This window comes from Piliocolobus tephrosceles, unplaced genomic scaffold (assembly GCF_002776525.5).
Source record: "Piliocolobus tephrosceles isolate RC106 unplaced genomic scaffold, ASM277652v3 unscaffolded_17765, whole genome shotgun sequence".
In the NCBI taxonomy this organism is placed as follows: domain Eukaryota; kingdom Metazoa; phylum Chordata; class Mammalia; order Primates; family Cercopithecidae; genus Piliocolobus; species Piliocolobus tephrosceles.
The window spans coordinates 1-15,332 of record NW_022299604.1 but is presented as its reverse complement, the minus strand read 5'-3'; the positions used below and the strand labels follow the sequence as shown (position 1 = coordinate 15,332).

The following is a 15,332-nucleotide window of genomic DNA, read 5'->3' as shown; positions in this document are numbered from 1 at the left end:
TGTTGGCCAGGCTGATCTCAAACTCCTGACCTCAGGTGATCCACCCGCCTCGGCCTCCCAAAGTGCTGGGATACAGGCATGAGCCACCACACCCAGCCTGTTTTTATCTTTTTTGCGGTCGCTCCAGAGTCAGTAGTTAGCCGAGTGGGAGGAGGAGGAAATCAGGTGAGGCAGAACTTGGAGGGGAGACTCCAGGACTCTTCTCATCTTTATCCCATTTGTATCCAGGGGAACAATCCTGGACCATGACTCAACAGCCACTTCGAGGAGTGACCAGCCTGCGTTTCAACCAAGACCAAAGTGAGAGAGGCTTGGGCCTGTACCCTTGTGGGAGGGAGCAAGGGAAAGAGGGGTCAGAAGTGGGCCATGGGCCCCCAGCTTCCTACCTGGGCATTCTTTAAGGCAGTCTGGATTCCTTCCATCCCCCAGGCTGCTTTTGTTGCGCCATGGAGACAGGTGTGCGCATCTACAACGTGGAGCCCTTGATGGAGAAGGGGCATCTGGGTGAGCTGTTGGCAGGGGAGGGGCAATGGGCAGAAGACCTGGGCTGGGCATTGGTTCCTACCTCCACTGACACCCTGGTCCCTGTCCAGACCACGAGCAAGTGGGCAGCATGGGCTTGGTGGAGATGCTGCACCGCTCCAACCTTCTGGCCTTGGTGGGCGGTGGTAGTAGCCCTAAGTTCTCAGAGATCTCAGGTAAGTGCCCTCATCCTGCCCTTTGGCCCAGATTTCTCGGATTCCTGGCCTCCCACAGGCACCCCAAGGTACTGGCAGATGAAGATGTCAGAGTACTTCAGAGTCACACAGTGAGGAGGCCTACAGCTTGGAAGTCATGGATCTTATCGCTTGAGAAGCTTGGTGCTTTATTTTCATTTTAAAAATGCTGATTGAGTGCCTCCTGTGTGCCATGCCCTAGAGCACTTACTGTGAGCCTGGGACTGCCCTAAGCACTTTACGTATATTAACTCATTTAATCCTCACAGTAACTCTATGGGGTAGGAAGGATCATTATCCCCATTTTTACCGATGAGGAAACTGAGGCCCAGTGCAGCTAAGTGACTCATCCAAGGTCACACAAGCAATAGGTTTTAAAATCTTGGAGCCGTCTTCCCAATACCCACTTGGCTTGAGCCTCAAGTGCCATCTTGCTTTAAGGATTTTTCTTGCTGATCCCATCTGGACAGGGCAGGAGTCACCCTAGGTGAGTCACAGAGCCCTAGGATTCCTCACGGAAATCTCCAGGGTGCATGGACTAGGACCCTGGAAGCAGAAATAGTTACCCAGGGGAAGTTACAGGCCTGAGTGTGAGTCCCTGTTTGGCTGCTGATGGGCTTTGAGGTCCTTGGCCAGCACTCAACCACTTTGAACCTCAGTTTCCTCATCTGTAGATGAGTGTAACAGTCTAGAACACTCCTCTCAGGGATCATGTTCACAAGTGCTCATACTGTGCGAGGATCTCACTGGGTGTTTATTGAAAGGCTAAGTAAGTAGGTTGAGGTCCCTGGGAAGCAGGGGTGGATCCTGTGTCACCAGGGCTGCCCCTTACCCTAAACCTTGGCCCCGACAACCCACCCACCTGCCCAGCAGTGCTGATCTGGGACGATGCCCGGGAGGGCAAGGACTCCAAGGAGAAGCTGGTGCTGGAGTTCACCTTCACCAAGCCAGTGCTTTCTGTGCGCATGCGCCATGACAAGATCGTGATCGTGCTGAAGAACCGCATCTATGTGTACTCCTTCCCTGACAATCCCCGAAAGCTGTTTGAGTTTGATACCCGGGACAACCCCAAGGGTGAGAGGGCTCAGATACACAGGTGTAAGGACATGAAACAGTGGATGGGACAGAGGGGCAGAGATGAGGAAAGAAAGGAAGGGGCACACACACACAGAGAAATGGGGAAAGAGGCAGGGAGATGCTCACACAGCCTCTCCATCTTTCCAGCCCTCAGCCAGTTCTCCCCACCTGCGGCCCTGCCTCACCCCTGGGTGCCCCAGTGGCAGAGCAGAAACACCTCATGAGGACATGGGTGGGTGTGTCGGGGATCCCTGAGCCTCCTGGGGCTGTTATAGCAGCTTACTGGATTCCACAGCTGCAGAGCAAGGAATGGAATCTGCCTAGCTGGCAGGGCGTGCAGCTGAGGTGAGCTCCCTCAGGGTTCTTTGGGTTAAGCTTATCATGGAGGGTTGAAGTCTGGTCCTCATCCAGCTCTGTCCATTCTGAGATGCTGCCTCCTCTTCAGCCGCCCACCCACCCTCATATTCACACCCTAGGGCTCTGTGACCTCTGCCCCAGCCTGGAGAAGCAACTGTTAGTGTTCCCGGGACACAAGTGTGGGAGTCTGCAACTTGTGGTGAGCCGTCCAGTGGACAAGGGTGGGAAGGTTGGTGGACTGGCTTTCCTTGTGGACTCTTGGCCCCTTCCCTCCATACCACCCCAACCTCAGACTCCTCCCTCCTACCCCAGGACCTGGCGAGCACAAAGCCTGGCACCTCGTCTGCTCCATTCACCATCAATGCACATCAGAGTGACATAGCCTGTGTGTCTCTAAACCAGCCAGGCACTGTAGTGGCCTCAGCCTCCCAGAAGGGTACCCTTATTCGCCTCTTTGACACACAATCCAAGGAGAAACTGGTGGAGCTGCGCCGAGGCACTGACCCTGCCACCCTCTACTGGTGAGCACAGGGTATGCATGGTGGGCTGGTGACCCCATACCACATGACATGTGGGCATCACTGCTGATCTGTCTTCCAGCATTAACTTCAGTCACGACTCCTCCTTCCTCTGCGCTTCCAGTGATAAGGGCACCGTCCATATCTTTGCTCTCAAGGATACCCGCCTCAACCGCCGCTCCGCGTGAGTACCCCCTCCCCACCCTACCGTGTCCCTCCCTGTCCCCCTGCCCGTTTACCATACCTGGGCTTAGCCAGTGCTGCCTGCAGGCTGGCTCGCGTGGGCAAGGTGGGGCCTATGATTGGGCAGTACGTGGACTCTCAGTGGAGCCTGGCGAGCTTCACTGTGCCTGCTGAGTCAGCTTGCATCTGCGCCTTCGGTCGCAATACTTCCAAGAACGTCAACTCTGTCATTGGTGAGTGGGAACAGCCCCTTGGTTGGGGGTACTGCATGGGGCAGAGGCCTGCAGGTTGGACCTGAAAGAATTTTAGGGCCATGTGAGGCTCAGCTTCATCTTCAGTAAGGGGGACAGCACTGGGCAAAGGCCTGGAGGCAGACCCTAGGTCCTGAGATGCCTGAGAGGATTGGAACCTGTGTCTGTGGCAGCCTCTGACCTTTTACCACTCCCCATCCCCCAGCCATCTGCGTAGATGGGACCTTCCACAAATATGTCTTCACTCCTGATGGAAACTGCAACAGAGAGGCTTTCGACGTGTACCTTGACATCTGTGATGATGATGACTTTTAAGGACCCTGGGGGCTGTGCTAGGGACCTGCAGTGGCAGATTGCAGAGCTGAGCCTTGGCAGTGGGGCGTGCTTGGAAGCCACCAGCCAGCAAGCATTAATGGGGCCGGTGCCCACTTTCCACTCAGCAGAGCTATGTCTAAATAAAGAGCTCACTTCCCCCCAGCACTTCTTGATGACTGTGTGCCCCAAGGGCTAGGCCAGAGACCCAGGAAGGCAGCGACCCCTTGGATGCCTGACTTGGAGGAAATTGCCAGGGACCCAGAGGGAGTGCCCTAATCCAACCTGGGGATTTTTTAAAAGCTTCCTAGGAAGAGATGATTTCCAATGTGATGAATACGAATAAAAGACCCTTAATGGCATTTACGGCTTGACCTCAGGAGCGGGGCATGGAGTTTCCTGGAGAAATGTGACCCTTTTGGACTCTGACAGGAAGGAGGTGGAATCCAACTCGAATCCTTGTGACAGTCACTCCTTTCTTATCTGTCTGGCTACTTTGTGCTTGAGCCGCTGGCACCGCCCGGAGCAGCCCCTGCGGCGCCCCGCGCCGGGGTGGATAGCAGTTTTAAGGGTTGGGAGCTTCTAGCTCCGTGGCCAAGGCTTGATTTCCCGGCAGCCTTTGCTGCTTTTCTGAGCGGCGTGTTAGTTCCTTTTCCGGTCACGTGCATCGCCGCCCCTGCGCAATCCACCTAGGAGATTAGGAAAATAGCTGCCCAGCCCAGACTCCATTTCCCGGTGTGCCCCGCGGTGGCGAGGGGCGTAACGGTTGTTGTAGTCCGGCCCCCTCCTGGCTGGTCCAGCCACATTAACCGGCAGGATGTCGGAGGTACGGCTGCCACCGCTACGCGCCCTGGACGACTTTGTTCTGGGGTCGGCGCGTCTGGCGGCTCCGGATCCATGCGACCCGCAGCGATGGTGCCACCGCGTCATCAACAACCTCCTCTACTACCAAACCAACTACCTTCTCTGCTTCGGCATCGGCCTCGCTCTTGCCGGGTGAGGGAGGGAGGCGCCGGTTGGCCGGGGACGTCTGCAGAGCGTGGGGGGATAGACTCACAGGTCTTTGAGGACCAGGACAGGGAACCTGAGTGGGGATGCAAGGCCGAGAAGGGCGAAGTCAGTAGAGATGGACGGCCTGAGGGGCGTGGAAGGGAGACCTTGAAGGAGGTGGAGCCTGGTTATAAGGAGGGCCTCAGGGAGATGGAGCCTGGCTGATGAGGAGGGCCTGCGGGGGATGGGGGTCTAGAGGGAAGATCTGGGGAAGATGGAGACAAGTGTGGGACTGAACGGGAAAGTGGGCTGGAAGGTGAACCGGAAAAAAAGGAGGGCCCGAAAGGGGGACTGAGAGTACTTGAGGGGCGTGCTGGGGGGGTAATGTGAACGATGGGGCCAGATTGAGGCCGACCCTGGAGTACTTAGGGCAGAGACCGGGAAATAGACGGTAAAGTTGGAGGGTTTGGAAGATGTATTTATTGGGGATCCGGTCTTGGAGGGGAGCCTGGCTATGATTGGAAGGCGCCAGGGGCAGGTACCTGTTGGGGAACTTGGGCCCAGGAGGACGATCCATGGTTGGAAAGCGTGAGACCAGAGAGGGATGGAGAATCTGGAGGAGGGACTTGAGCAGTGCTAGAAGTTCAGAGTGGGGCTGACAACCTGGAAGAGGTTCTAGCAATGATGGAGGGAGGAATCTATAGGGAAATGGGAGCCTGGAGGGGGCATTGGGAGGGGAGGAAGCCTGGAGGGGGCTCCTATAAGGACCCTAGGCCTGGGGAGAGGGTAATGTGTGGAGACAGAAGGCCTGGAAGAGGGATTTGCAGGGGCTGGGGTTAAAGGGGGAGCTTGCAGGCAGGCTGAGGGGGGGCCCTGGGGGGGTAGAGTCGGAAGGAAAGTCCAGCGAAGTGTTGGGAGCTCGGGGGTGTGGGGGGTCTTCTCTAGCTGGATGGGACGGCCTGAAGCGGGGACTTGAGGAAGACAGGGCAGTGGAATTGACAGGGAGGAAAGGAGGGGTCTCCGGGGGTGAGTCGGGAGCCCTGGCAGATGGGCCTGCTGGAGACAGGGCTGGTAGGAGGATGTGCCGAGCTGGAGTGTCCGGAGACGGGAGACCCTGGCTCTTGGGGCCCAGGGTGGGTGGTGGTCCCGGAGGCCGTCTCTCCGCCCGGCCGGCTAGCTTAGTTCCCTTGTACCCGCAGGTACGTGCGTCCGCTGCACACGCTTCTGAGCGCGCTGGTAGTGGCGGTGGCCCTCGGCGTGCTGGTGTGGGCAGCTGAGACCCGCGCAGCTGTGCGCCGCTGCCGCCGCAGCCACCCTGCTGCCTGCCTGGCCGCAGTGCTTGCCGTCGGCCTCCTGGTTCTCTGGGTCGTGGGCGGCGCTTGCATCTTCCTGCTCAGCATCGCCGGGCCGGTGCTTCGTGAGTCTCCACTACCCCAAGATAGCCAGGAAAGCGGCCAGAACATGCTTAAGGCACCAGGCCAGCCCTGCCCCGGTCCCCGGGTTGAGAGGGGGCTGGGAAACCCGAGGGCCTGACCACGCCCCCGCTAAAAGCGCCTTCCCGGACTTCGTTCCCCCTTCTGGGAACACCCCTTTTATTATCGCCTTTCCCATCTCACTCCTGGTGTTAAGTGCCTTCCACTAGCCACGTCCCCGTTACCGGGCGCCTTCCACGGCCATGCCCACGTTGCCAAGCCAATTACTTGGCCACGCTTTCAGTATCTGAGGCGTCCTGGCCGCTCACCACTCGATTGGCCTGCCTGAGCGCCAATTCCCTTCGGTGGGCCCCGGTTGGCTGCAGGCTGAGGTCTGTTCCACTGACCACCCCTCTCGGTGCCGCCCACAGTGATCCTGGTGCACGCCTCGTTGCGCCTGCGCAACCTTAAGAACAAGATTGACAACAAGATCGAGAGCATTGGTCTCAAGCGGACGCCAATGGGCCTGCTACTAGAGGCGCTGGGACAAGAGCAGGAGGCTGGATCCTAGGCCCCTGGGATCTGTACTCAGGACCTGGAGAATACCACCCCACCCCCAGCCCATAATTGGGACCCAGAGCCCTTTCCCAGCACTTAAAACAGGAGCCTAGAGCCCCCTGCCCAAACAAAACAGGACATCTATGACCACCCTACCCCCACGCCAGCCCCAAACTAAGATATCCCTCACACCCAGCCTCCATAACCTAGGGACAAGAGTCTTCCCCAGCCCTGAACCTAGAACCAAGAGCCACCTACATCCAGCCCCAACACCGGGGCTTCAGGCCAGAGCATCCATGGCCAATTTCAAATTGTGAACCCAGAGACACTCCCATCCACCCTTCTCCATGCTCAGTCCCAAACTGGAGCCTGAGGCAAAGCACTCTCAAATCTTGAATCCTGGACCAAAGCTTTTCCAGACCCCACCCTACCTTCCAACCCAGGTCAAGACATTGCCAAATCTTGAACTCAAAACCCAAGTTTCCATGCCCCTGTGTGGATGGAGTTGGGTATCCTGACTGTTGGACCCCTGGTCCCAGGTGATCCCGACCCTCACCAGTCCCACTTGCCTCCCTCCAGCTCTGCTTAGGGATTTTGCCCCTCACCCCAATGTTCCACATCATCGACGACCAAGGGGTAAGGTGGGGACAGGCCTCAGCAGGGAATGGGGCATATATGTTAGTGTTGCTGCAACAATAAAGCCTGTTGCATCTCTCATGCCAATTTGAGCCTCCTGGGTAAAGTTCTTACACATTTCAAAGGACAGAAGTGGCCTTCTACTTTTCAATTCTAGACTCTTCCTGAATATGCAGGCTGAGGAGGTGATCTCTGAGGCCCTTCCTTGAAACTTACCTCTGGATCAGCATTAAAGCACAGGGAAGGACAGGTGTGGTGGCTCATGCCTGTAATTCCAACACTTTGGGAGGCTGAGACTAGAGGATCACTTGAGGCTAGGAGTTTGAGACCAGTCTGGGCAATATAGCAAGACTCTCTCTCTACAAAAAATATTAAAATTTAGCTGGGCATGGTGGTGTGCTTTTGTAGTCCCAGCTACTTGGGAGGCTGTGGCAGGAGGATGGCTGGAGCCTAAGAGGTAGAGGCTGCAGTGAGCTGATTGTGCCACTGCACTCCAACCTGGGCAACAGTGAGAACCTGTCTCAAAAAGCTGGGCGTGGTAGCACTTTGGGAGGCTGAGGCAGGAAGAATGCTCAAGCCTAGGAGTCCGAGACTAACCTGGGCAACATAATGAGACCCCATCTCTACAATTTTTTTTTTTGAGACAGTCTTGCTCTGTCACCCTGGCTGGAGTGCAATCTCTGCCTCCTGGGTTCAAGTGATTCTCCTGCCTCAACCTCCCAAGTAGCTGAGATTATGGGCATGTGCCACCATGCCCGGCTAATTTTTTGTATTTTTAGTAGAGACGAGGTTTCACTGTGTTAGCCAGGATGGTCTCAATCTCCTGACCTCGTGATCTGCTCGCCTTGGCCTCCCAAAGTGCTAGGATTACAGGCGTGAGCCACCGTGCCCAGCCTACTTTTTTTTTTTTAATTAGTGGGTATGGTGTGGTGCACAACTGCAGTTTCAGCTATTCAGGCAGCTGAGGTGGGAAGATTGAGTCCGGGAGGTCAAGGCTGCAGGGAGCCATTATTGCGTTATTGCGCCACTACATTTCAGCCTGGGCAACACAGTGAGACATTGTCTCAAAAAAAAAAATTAAAAACAATGCATAGGGAGGTTAAGGACAGAGTCTTTGTTATCATCGTTTATATTACCAAGAGTTATTGTTTGAGGTTGGCTAGAAATCTGAGTGCAGACAGGCAAAGAAGTTGCCCCACATCACAAAGCAAGTAAAGTCAAAACGGATGACACTATCACAGGCTATTCCCAAGGTATGTTTTTTTCCTGTAAAAATATATTATCTGGTCTTAACTAGAGGTGTGGGCCCTCAAGGTGAGGCAGACAGAGCAGCAGCAACACATGGGTTCAGTTTACACATTTATTATACAAATCCCCTTCCAGTGTGGGTAATGTCTTGGGCCCAGATCCATTGGTATAAAAAGAAAAGTTTAACACCAGGAAAAGGGGGTAGGGGAACCCCCAGCTCCGAAAGTCACAGACAGGTATCATAGAAAACACAATTTGTGTGGGTTTGCTTAAAAAGTGGTGGATGAGGGCTGGGTGCAGTGGTTCACGGCTGTAATCCCAGTGCTTTGGGAGGCCAAGGTGGGCAGATCATGAGGTCAAGAGTTCAAGACCAACCTGGCCAATATGGTGAAACCTTGTCTCTACTAAGAATACAAAACTTAGCTGGGTGTGGTGGCGTGTGCCTGTAATCCCAGCTACTCAGGAGGGTGAGGCAGGAGAACCTAGGAGGCGGAGGTTGCAGCGAGCTGAGATTGTGCCACTGCACTCCAGCCTGGCGACAGAGCAAGACTCCGTCTTGAGGAAAAGAAAAAAATGGGGGGGGGGTGTGGATGGAAGGAAAGCCAAGGAAGGTGTGAGTGGTGAGCGGCCCGTGGCCCACAGCCTGTAGCCAGACCTCACCTGAGGATTTTACTGGCATCTACCAGTGCCAGGTCTGGTAGATGCCAGGTTCAACCCCCACAGGATCCCAGGACACGGCACACCTGATGGCTCTGCCCTTCGCCCCTCCTGTGGGGCCTCCTGACTGGGGGTGGTCAGGGCAGAGGCCGTGGGCACAGACGGGGTTGGACTCCTTCAGGCATCCCACCCAGACTGCAGTCCTTCCAAGTGTGGGCAGAGAGCCCACTGCCCCAACAACTGCCCTGGCAATGCGTGGCAGGGATTTCTGTTCACACCAGAGTCTCCTGGCTGCCCTAAATGGCCCTGAGACCCGATATGGTCCATTTTATGGAGGGGGTTACTGAATGGAACCCGGTTGGGCATGGGAACAGGAATGAACCCAACCAGATGAGATCACAGTTTCCCTTTTATAAAACGCCTAGTGTTGGAGGAAGACAGTGAATACCTAAGTCACAACTGTAAACATAAATGGATGAAGGGGCTTGGGGTCCCCATGACATTATCCTCTCTCTTTTAAGCTGGCTGAGGGCCCCCAGTCCCTAGCACAGTGTGAGAGAAGAAGCAGGGTGTCAGACACCTTCCTGGGCCTAAGGGGAGCCAGGGGCCTTGGAAGATTAGGTTGGCGCACTGTGCTCAGGACTGAGAGCAACCACACCCCAGGGCCCAGCGAGGTCAGCTATGTGCTCCCCAGATTGGAATCATGCCCAAGCCAACAAGGGACATATCAGAAGGGGTCAGACCAGTGTCCCCGGGGTCTGGGTGTCAGAACTGGAGGACTGCTCCCCCTCTAGCGTCAGGTCACTTAAACGAGCGCTCAGCTCCGGGGGATACAGGAAGTCCGCGTAGTATCTTTAGAAGGGGTAGCAGGAATCCGGAGGACAGGGCAGGGAAGACAAGAAGAGGAAAAGACAGACAAAACACATAAAAAGAAAGGAAAAGAGGCTCGTTAAAGAGGTGGAGGCAGGCACAGGACAGCACTTTCAGGCTCCAGGGCATGGAGAAACAAGGAAGAAAATGGCGAGGGGCATGAGATGTCCCTTCCTCCCAGCACCCTGGCTTCAAGGCTCATCTTCGGCCTATAACTTGATAAAGAAGTGCTGCTACCAGTGCCCAAGATCCCCTCCACCAGGACCCCATGGACTAATGCAGGTCATGTGCAGTAGTGACCCTGTGCCATCACGGCAGCTAGTTTCCTCATGGTCCAATTCATTAGCTATCATGACTAGCCACTCCCTGGCCTGGATATCTTCGCCATCTGCCTTAAGAGACCCCTACCCATCAGTAAAAGCACCCCCCATACCTGCCAGAGACAGGGGGCGCCGTGAAACTCCTCGAGTGTGGGAGTGGCGCCTGGCTGGGGGCCCCGTACAGCGCCTGGCCCACCTCATAGCAGCGGGCATGGAGGAAGGGTGGGTGTGGCGGGCCCACGGAAGGGAGCACAGGCCGGCGCTGGGGCCCCGCGGCCAGTCCCGAGTTCCGGATGTACCAGTCCCGCAGCCCCTCCAGAGCCAGGTTCTTGTGGCCACTGCGTTCACCAGCCGAGGGGATACGGGTGGGTGGGGGCATCCACAGCAGAGGGTTTGGATGCACCTCAGGGCCCTCGGCAACCTCTGGGGGCAGGCCACAGGGCTTGGTGCGGGTGGCACGGGTGTGGGGGTCCTTGGTGCGGAGGAGGGGGCTGTTGCTGTCAGCTGCATACACAGGTGGTGGGCCGGGGAGCATGGTGAGGAGCCCATCCCGGCGGGAGAGGGGTCCTGGGACCTCAGCTGCAGGCAGCAGCTCCCCCCAGCCTGCTCCACCACCACTGCGGGGCAGACCCCGGTCCAAGGAATAGTCCAAGAGGAAGTCCCCACACACAGGTGGGAGCCGGGGGGCACCTCGGGAGGCAGGGGCAGCTGAGCTAGGCCGGGCGGCCCGGGGAGGGTCTGGGGGGCCTGCTGTGCGGGAGGAGAAGGCAGAGGTTGGTTGGGGGCGCTCATACAGCACCTCACTGCTCTTGCAGACTGGGGGGCCAGAGGCAGAGGGAGCCAGAGGGGTGGGCGGGGAGCCAGCTCCCCCACCAGCAGCCCGGTCCACCAGCAGGGCCTCAGAGCTGTTGCTGCGGCGGGTGCGAGCTACGAAGAGGGAGGCGCGATCGGAGGCAGGGTCCGCCCGGGGGAAGCCCATCTGGGAGTCCTGGCTGCCGGACCACTGACGAGAATGAAGGCCTTCAGGTCTGAGGTGAGAGGCGAGGGTCATGGGAATAGGGTCAGAAAAATCAGGCAGAAGGCGTGCAGTGCCCTCCCTACCCTACCCCTTTCTGAGCCTTCACTTTCACATCTCCAAATGGGCCCAGGGTTGGAAGCTGTGTGTATAAAGGTGGCAGGTAGTGACATGTAAAGGGCAGCTGAGGTTCTGTCCTAGGCTAGGGGGTCGGGGGTAGAAATGCGTGGGGGAGGCCTGGCACTGTTAGCTCCAAGGGAGGTGTAAATCTGTGTAGGGACTCAGAGGAAAGGCTAGCAGAGTAGGTGCCGGGCAGGGGGCTCTTCCTAATCCAGCTGACCCCTCCCCATGCTAAGGCCCTTCTCACGGCTCCCATGGCCTCCAGGATTGAGTCCTAGGCCTTGGGGCCCACACGTAAAACGCTGCCTGAATTCTCTATCCGACCATATGTATGAACCACCCAAAGCTACCATCCCAACGGCCACCATTCACAGAATGCAAGCCCCCCAAGGACGGGGACTTGGTTTTGTTCAGAGCCTGGGGAAAGTAGGCACTCTATTTAAGAAGCAGAAGACGACAATGGTTAAAAGCATGGACTCTAGAGTAAAACTTGCCTGGGCTCAAACTCCAGGACTTCAGTTTACTAACAAGTTACTTAACCTTTCTGTGCCTCATTTGCCTCGTCTATAAAATGGGAATAACAATAGCACCCACCTCATAGGGATCTCATTATGATTGAATGAGTTGGTGCCACTAATTCCTAGCAGGTGGCAGGCACTCAGTATATGTTAACCAGAACTTATTATGTCCATGTTTTTCAAAGGCAGATACTATTATTTCCATTTCACAAATGAGGAGACTGATTCAGAAAAGGAGAATGGCTTGTCCAAAATGCACAGAAAAGCCCATACTCAAAACTTTGATGCTTCTGCCCCAAATCCCTACCCATTATCCACCGAGATGCCTGCTCACTTTTAACTCCCAGCCTTCCATGTCCCACACCTTTTGTTTTTTTGTTTTGAGACGGAGTTTTGCTCTTGTCGCCCAGGTTGGAGTGCAATGGCACAATCTTGATCTCAGCTCACTGCAACCTCTGCCTCCCAGGTTCAAGCGATTCTCCTGCCTCAGCCTCCCAAGTAGCTGAGATTACAGGTATGCCCCACCATACCCAGCTAATTTTTATATCTTTAGTAGAGATGGGGTTTCACCATGTTGGTCAGGCTGGTCTTGAACCCCTGACCTTCAAGTAACCCGCCCACCTCAGCCTCCCAAAGTGCTGGGATTACAAGCGTGAGCCACCACGCCCAGCGATCCCACACCTTTTGATAATGCCGTCCTCAAGCTTCCAGTGAGAACTAATGGTTCCCTCCCCTCTGATCCTCCAGGCCACCCTGATTCCCCTTACTTGCAGAGCTGGGGGCCAGCGCCCCGGGTGAGGACTGGGGTGGCAGGCACACTTCGCCCCTCAAAACTGGAGGCACTCCTGGGCAGCGAGCGTGTGGGGCTAGACAGAGACAGGCAGGCCTAGGTTAGAGACTGTACCCACCAGCAGACCCTCTGCCAGCCCAAGCTTGCTATCCCATTCCCAGCTCCTGCGGAGGGGAGGAGGGGCTCATTGTCACCTGGTGGGGCTGGCCACAGAGTTCCGTCGGCTCTTCAGATCCCCGTAAAGATCTGATGGGGGTGGTTTCCATGGGGTTCGCCGCTCAGGGCTCCCCCCGGATACTGCCCGCAGCTGGTCCCAAGCCTTGGGTGGTGAGGGGCGCTCGGCCAGAGAGAAGCAGCCATGGGGCTCCTCTGAGTGGAGAGCAAGTGGGACAGAATTCAATGAGGGGGGCCCAGAGGGGGCAGGACAGGCTGGTGGGCAAGGCCATGGGGAGGGGCAGAGTGCTGGGACAGGTTAAGCAGGCTGAGGAGCAGCTAAGGCTGACGAGTAGGTTCTGGGGCTGTGGGGCTAGGGGTTGGGGTGGGGTGAGGCTAAGAAGATGGGGGACCCACAGGAAGATGGAGCATGGCTAAGGAGAAGCTGAAGCAGCACAGGAGGGGCTGGGCATCAAAGGATGGGCTGATCATGCAGGATGTGGTCGGATAAATAAAGGGAATGGGCTGAGGGGACACAGGAGTCGGGGACAGGTTTGGGGGATAGGAGTCCTCACCGTTGTCATGGCTGGCCCCAGACTCTGAGAGGGAGCTGCTCTCTGAGTGCAGAACTACATCCTCTATAGGTGAGAGGGGGAGAAGTGGGCCTCTCACTCCCAGGCCTGGGTGCCGCTCCCTTACACCACTGGGTGGGCACCTCTACTTGGGCCACCTTCTGGCCAGTTTCTGCCTCATCCTGTTCCCTTCCCAAGAATCTGCTTTTACCAGAGCCCAAGACCACCCCAGCTTGGTTCCTGACTGTGCCGGCAGATATTCATCAGTCCCCCACAGTTTGTCCTTTCCGGTAAGCCACTTTGTCACAACTCTTCTCACGGGTTGGGCCACTTGACTTGTGCCTACCCCCCCGGTTTTCACTGGCCACTCGGCCATCCCAGCCCTACCACGTTCATTTGCCAGTGTCCACTCTCCCACCCTCACCAGGGGATGCTCACCTTGGCTGAGCTGAGTGAGGCGCATGCCCAGGCAGACTCCCTGGGCGGTGATCACTGACCCTGTGGACAGTGGCAGTGGCTGGGGCAGCGGGAGCACTGGGAGGCCAAGGCGGGCCCGGACATCCCCGAGCTGCTCCTCTAGCTCGTGCAGCCTCCTCAGTGCATCTGCCTGGACCTGGCGACGGCGCCGGCGCTGCTCGGTGCTCAGATCAGGGGCCAGGGCCAGGCGACGGGCGGCTGCCGCGATCTGCTGCTGCACTGACACCTCACGCTCCAGGGCCTCAAGAGCCAGCTCCTGTCGGGCCCATCCAAATGTTGGAAATGGCCAGGAACAGGGACCTGGTGGGGCCAAACCCACTAGAGGCTGGCCTGTACTTCCTGCAGCCTATTCAGGCCTATTCACGTACAGGTGGAGCTTATTCACCTCGGGGAGGGGGCGGGTCAGGGCCTCTCGGTGAAGGGCTGGGTCGATTCATCTTCCTGAGGGTGGGAGGCCTGTCCTGACAGTTAGGGATCAGCATCCTCCCTCATCGCAGGAACCTACCTCCAGAAGCCCTTTTCCTTCTCATCTTAGCCTTTCCCTCACCTGGCCACAAGCCCCCTCCCCACACCTTCCTCCTGGCTACTCCTCTGTACCTGTCCCCTCTCCCCACCCTCTTGCTCTCCACACCCATCTGCTCACCTCAGCAGGACACAAGGAGTGGTGTGCTTGGTTGGGGTGCGGTGGAGGGTAGGCACGGGCTGTGGGGGGCCGCCGGCGGACCAACTGGGGCCGTTCACCAGGCTCTAGTGGGCACTCAGGGGGCAGCTGGCCAGTCAGCTCCTGGTGGGAGGCAGGGGTCAGAGACTACCAAGGGTTAGTTGGAAGGATGGGGTGAAGCATTAATGATCCCAGAAGCTACAGAAGTCCTACCAGGAGCCTGGTCCGGCTCAGCACCTACGCATGATACTCCCCTTCCTCCTCCCAGTATCTCCACCAGGCAGGTGTGCCCAAACTTCAGTGGCCCAAACCCCTGGGGTGGTGGGCATGGGAGGCAGGGAAACCTGCTTTGGAATCCAGAATTGTTTCGTTTTTATAAAGGGGACACCATTGAGATCCTAAGTATTACATAACTCCCTTCAGGGGCTGTGGCTGCATGGTCTGAGCTATAGTATTATTTCTGGCACACTGTGGGCATTCATAGTAAGAGGGGTAAACTGAAACTACAGATCACCCTGTGCCAGTTCAGGTCAGATTGTGCTGCCAAATTTTGGACAGAACCTGTTTTCTGAAGTTTGTTGGATTTGAAATAGTCAACAGTGGGCCTGTATTACTATATTTCTTTTTTCTTTTTTTTTTTTTTGAGACGGAGTCTTGCTCTGTTGCCCGGGCTGGAGTGCAGTGGCCGGATCTCAGCTCACTGCAAGCTCCGCCTCCCGGGTTTACGCCATTCTCCTGCCTCAGCCTCCCAAGTAGCTGGGACTACAGACGCCCGCCACCTCGCCCGGCTAGTTTTTTGTATTTTTTAGTAGAGACGGGGTTTCACTGTGTTAGCCAGGATGGTCTCGATCTCCTGACCTCGTGATCCGCCCGTCTCGGCCTCCCAAAGTGCTGGGATTATAGGCTTGAGCCACCGCGCCC

General features: G+C 56.7%; 3 protein-coding genes across 4 annotated transcripts; 2 read left to right on the top strand and 1 right to left on the bottom strand.

The window, feature by feature from the left end:
• Nucleotides 1-213: 213 nt before the first annotated feature.
• Nucleotides 214-3,776, top strand: WDR45 (WD repeat domain 45). Of its 2 annotated transcripts, none has more exons than XM_023201301.1 (9): nucleotides 214-300; nucleotides 430-504; nucleotides 594-698; nucleotides 1,590-1,790; nucleotides 2,270-2,349; nucleotides 2,463-2,671; nucleotides 2,751-2,852; nucleotides 2,939-3,084; nucleotides 3,308-3,776. In XM_023201301.1, the coding sequence occupies exons 1-9, from the start codon at nucleotides 246-248 to the stop codon at nucleotides 3,415-3,417; spliced, it is 1,083 nt and encodes a 360-aa protein (XP_023057069.1). In that variant the 5' UTR covers nucleotides 214-245; the 3' UTR covers nucleotides 3,418-3,776. The 2 variants fall into 2 exon arrangements, with proteins under 2 accessions (XP_023057069.1, XP_023057068.1); XM_023201300.1 differs by having other exon boundaries at nucleotides 1,587-1,790.
• A 306-nt stretch (nucleotides 3,777-4,082) lies between these two features.
• Nucleotides 4,083-7,097, top strand: PRAF2 (PRA1 domain family member 2). The gene is made up of 3 exons (XM_023201302.1): nucleotides 4,083-4,410; nucleotides 5,604-5,821; nucleotides 6,248-7,097. Exons 1-3 carry the CDS (start codon nucleotides 4,232-4,234, stop codon nucleotides 6,385-6,387), a joined length of 537 nt encoding a protein of 178 aa, XP_023057070.1. The 5' UTR covers nucleotides 4,083-4,231; the 3' UTR covers nucleotides 6,388-7,097.
• A 1,259-nt stretch (nucleotides 7,098-8,356) lies between these two features.
• Nucleotides 8,357-14,534, bottom strand: CCDC120 (coiled-coil domain containing 120; the record flags this gene model as incomplete). Its single annotated transcript, XM_023201303.2, has 7 exons — nucleotides 8,357-9,767; nucleotides 10,219-11,133; nucleotides 12,526-12,624; nucleotides 12,743-12,917; nucleotides 13,277-13,339; nucleotides 13,712-14,006; nucleotides 14,394-14,534. Coding segments are annotated over 7 exons (1,803 nt in total), but the record flags the coding sequence as incomplete, so codon positions are not given.
• Between the last annotated feature and the right edge of the window lie 798 nt (nucleotides 14,535-15,332).

Bases quoted from the DNA above. Each gene is read 5' to 3' on its own strand.
- PRAF2 (XM_023201302.1), top strand. From the start codon at position 4,232: ATGTCGGAGGTACGGCTGCCACCGCTACGCGCCCTGGACGACTTTGTT. The intron at 4,411-5,603 runs GTGAGGGAGGGA...TTGTACCCGCAG, and splicing joins ATCGGCCTCGCTCTTGCCGG to GTACGTGCGTCCGCTGCACA. The intron at 5,822-6,247 runs GTGAGTCTCCAC...TGCCGCCCACAG, and splicing joins CATCGCCGGGCCGGTGCTTC to TGATCCTGGTGCACGCCTCG.
- WDR45 (XM_023201300.1), top strand. From the start codon at position 246: ATGACTCAACAGCCACTTCGAGGAGTGACCAGCCTGCGTTTCAACCAA. The intron at 505-593 runs GTGAGCTGTTGG...GTCCCTGTCCAG, and splicing joins GATGGAGAAGGGGCATCTGG to ACCACGAGCAAGTGGGCAGC. The intron at 2,350-2,462 runs GTGAGCCGTCCA...CTCCTACCCCAG, and splicing joins GTGGGAGTCTGCAACTTGTG to GACCTGGCGAGCACAAAGCC.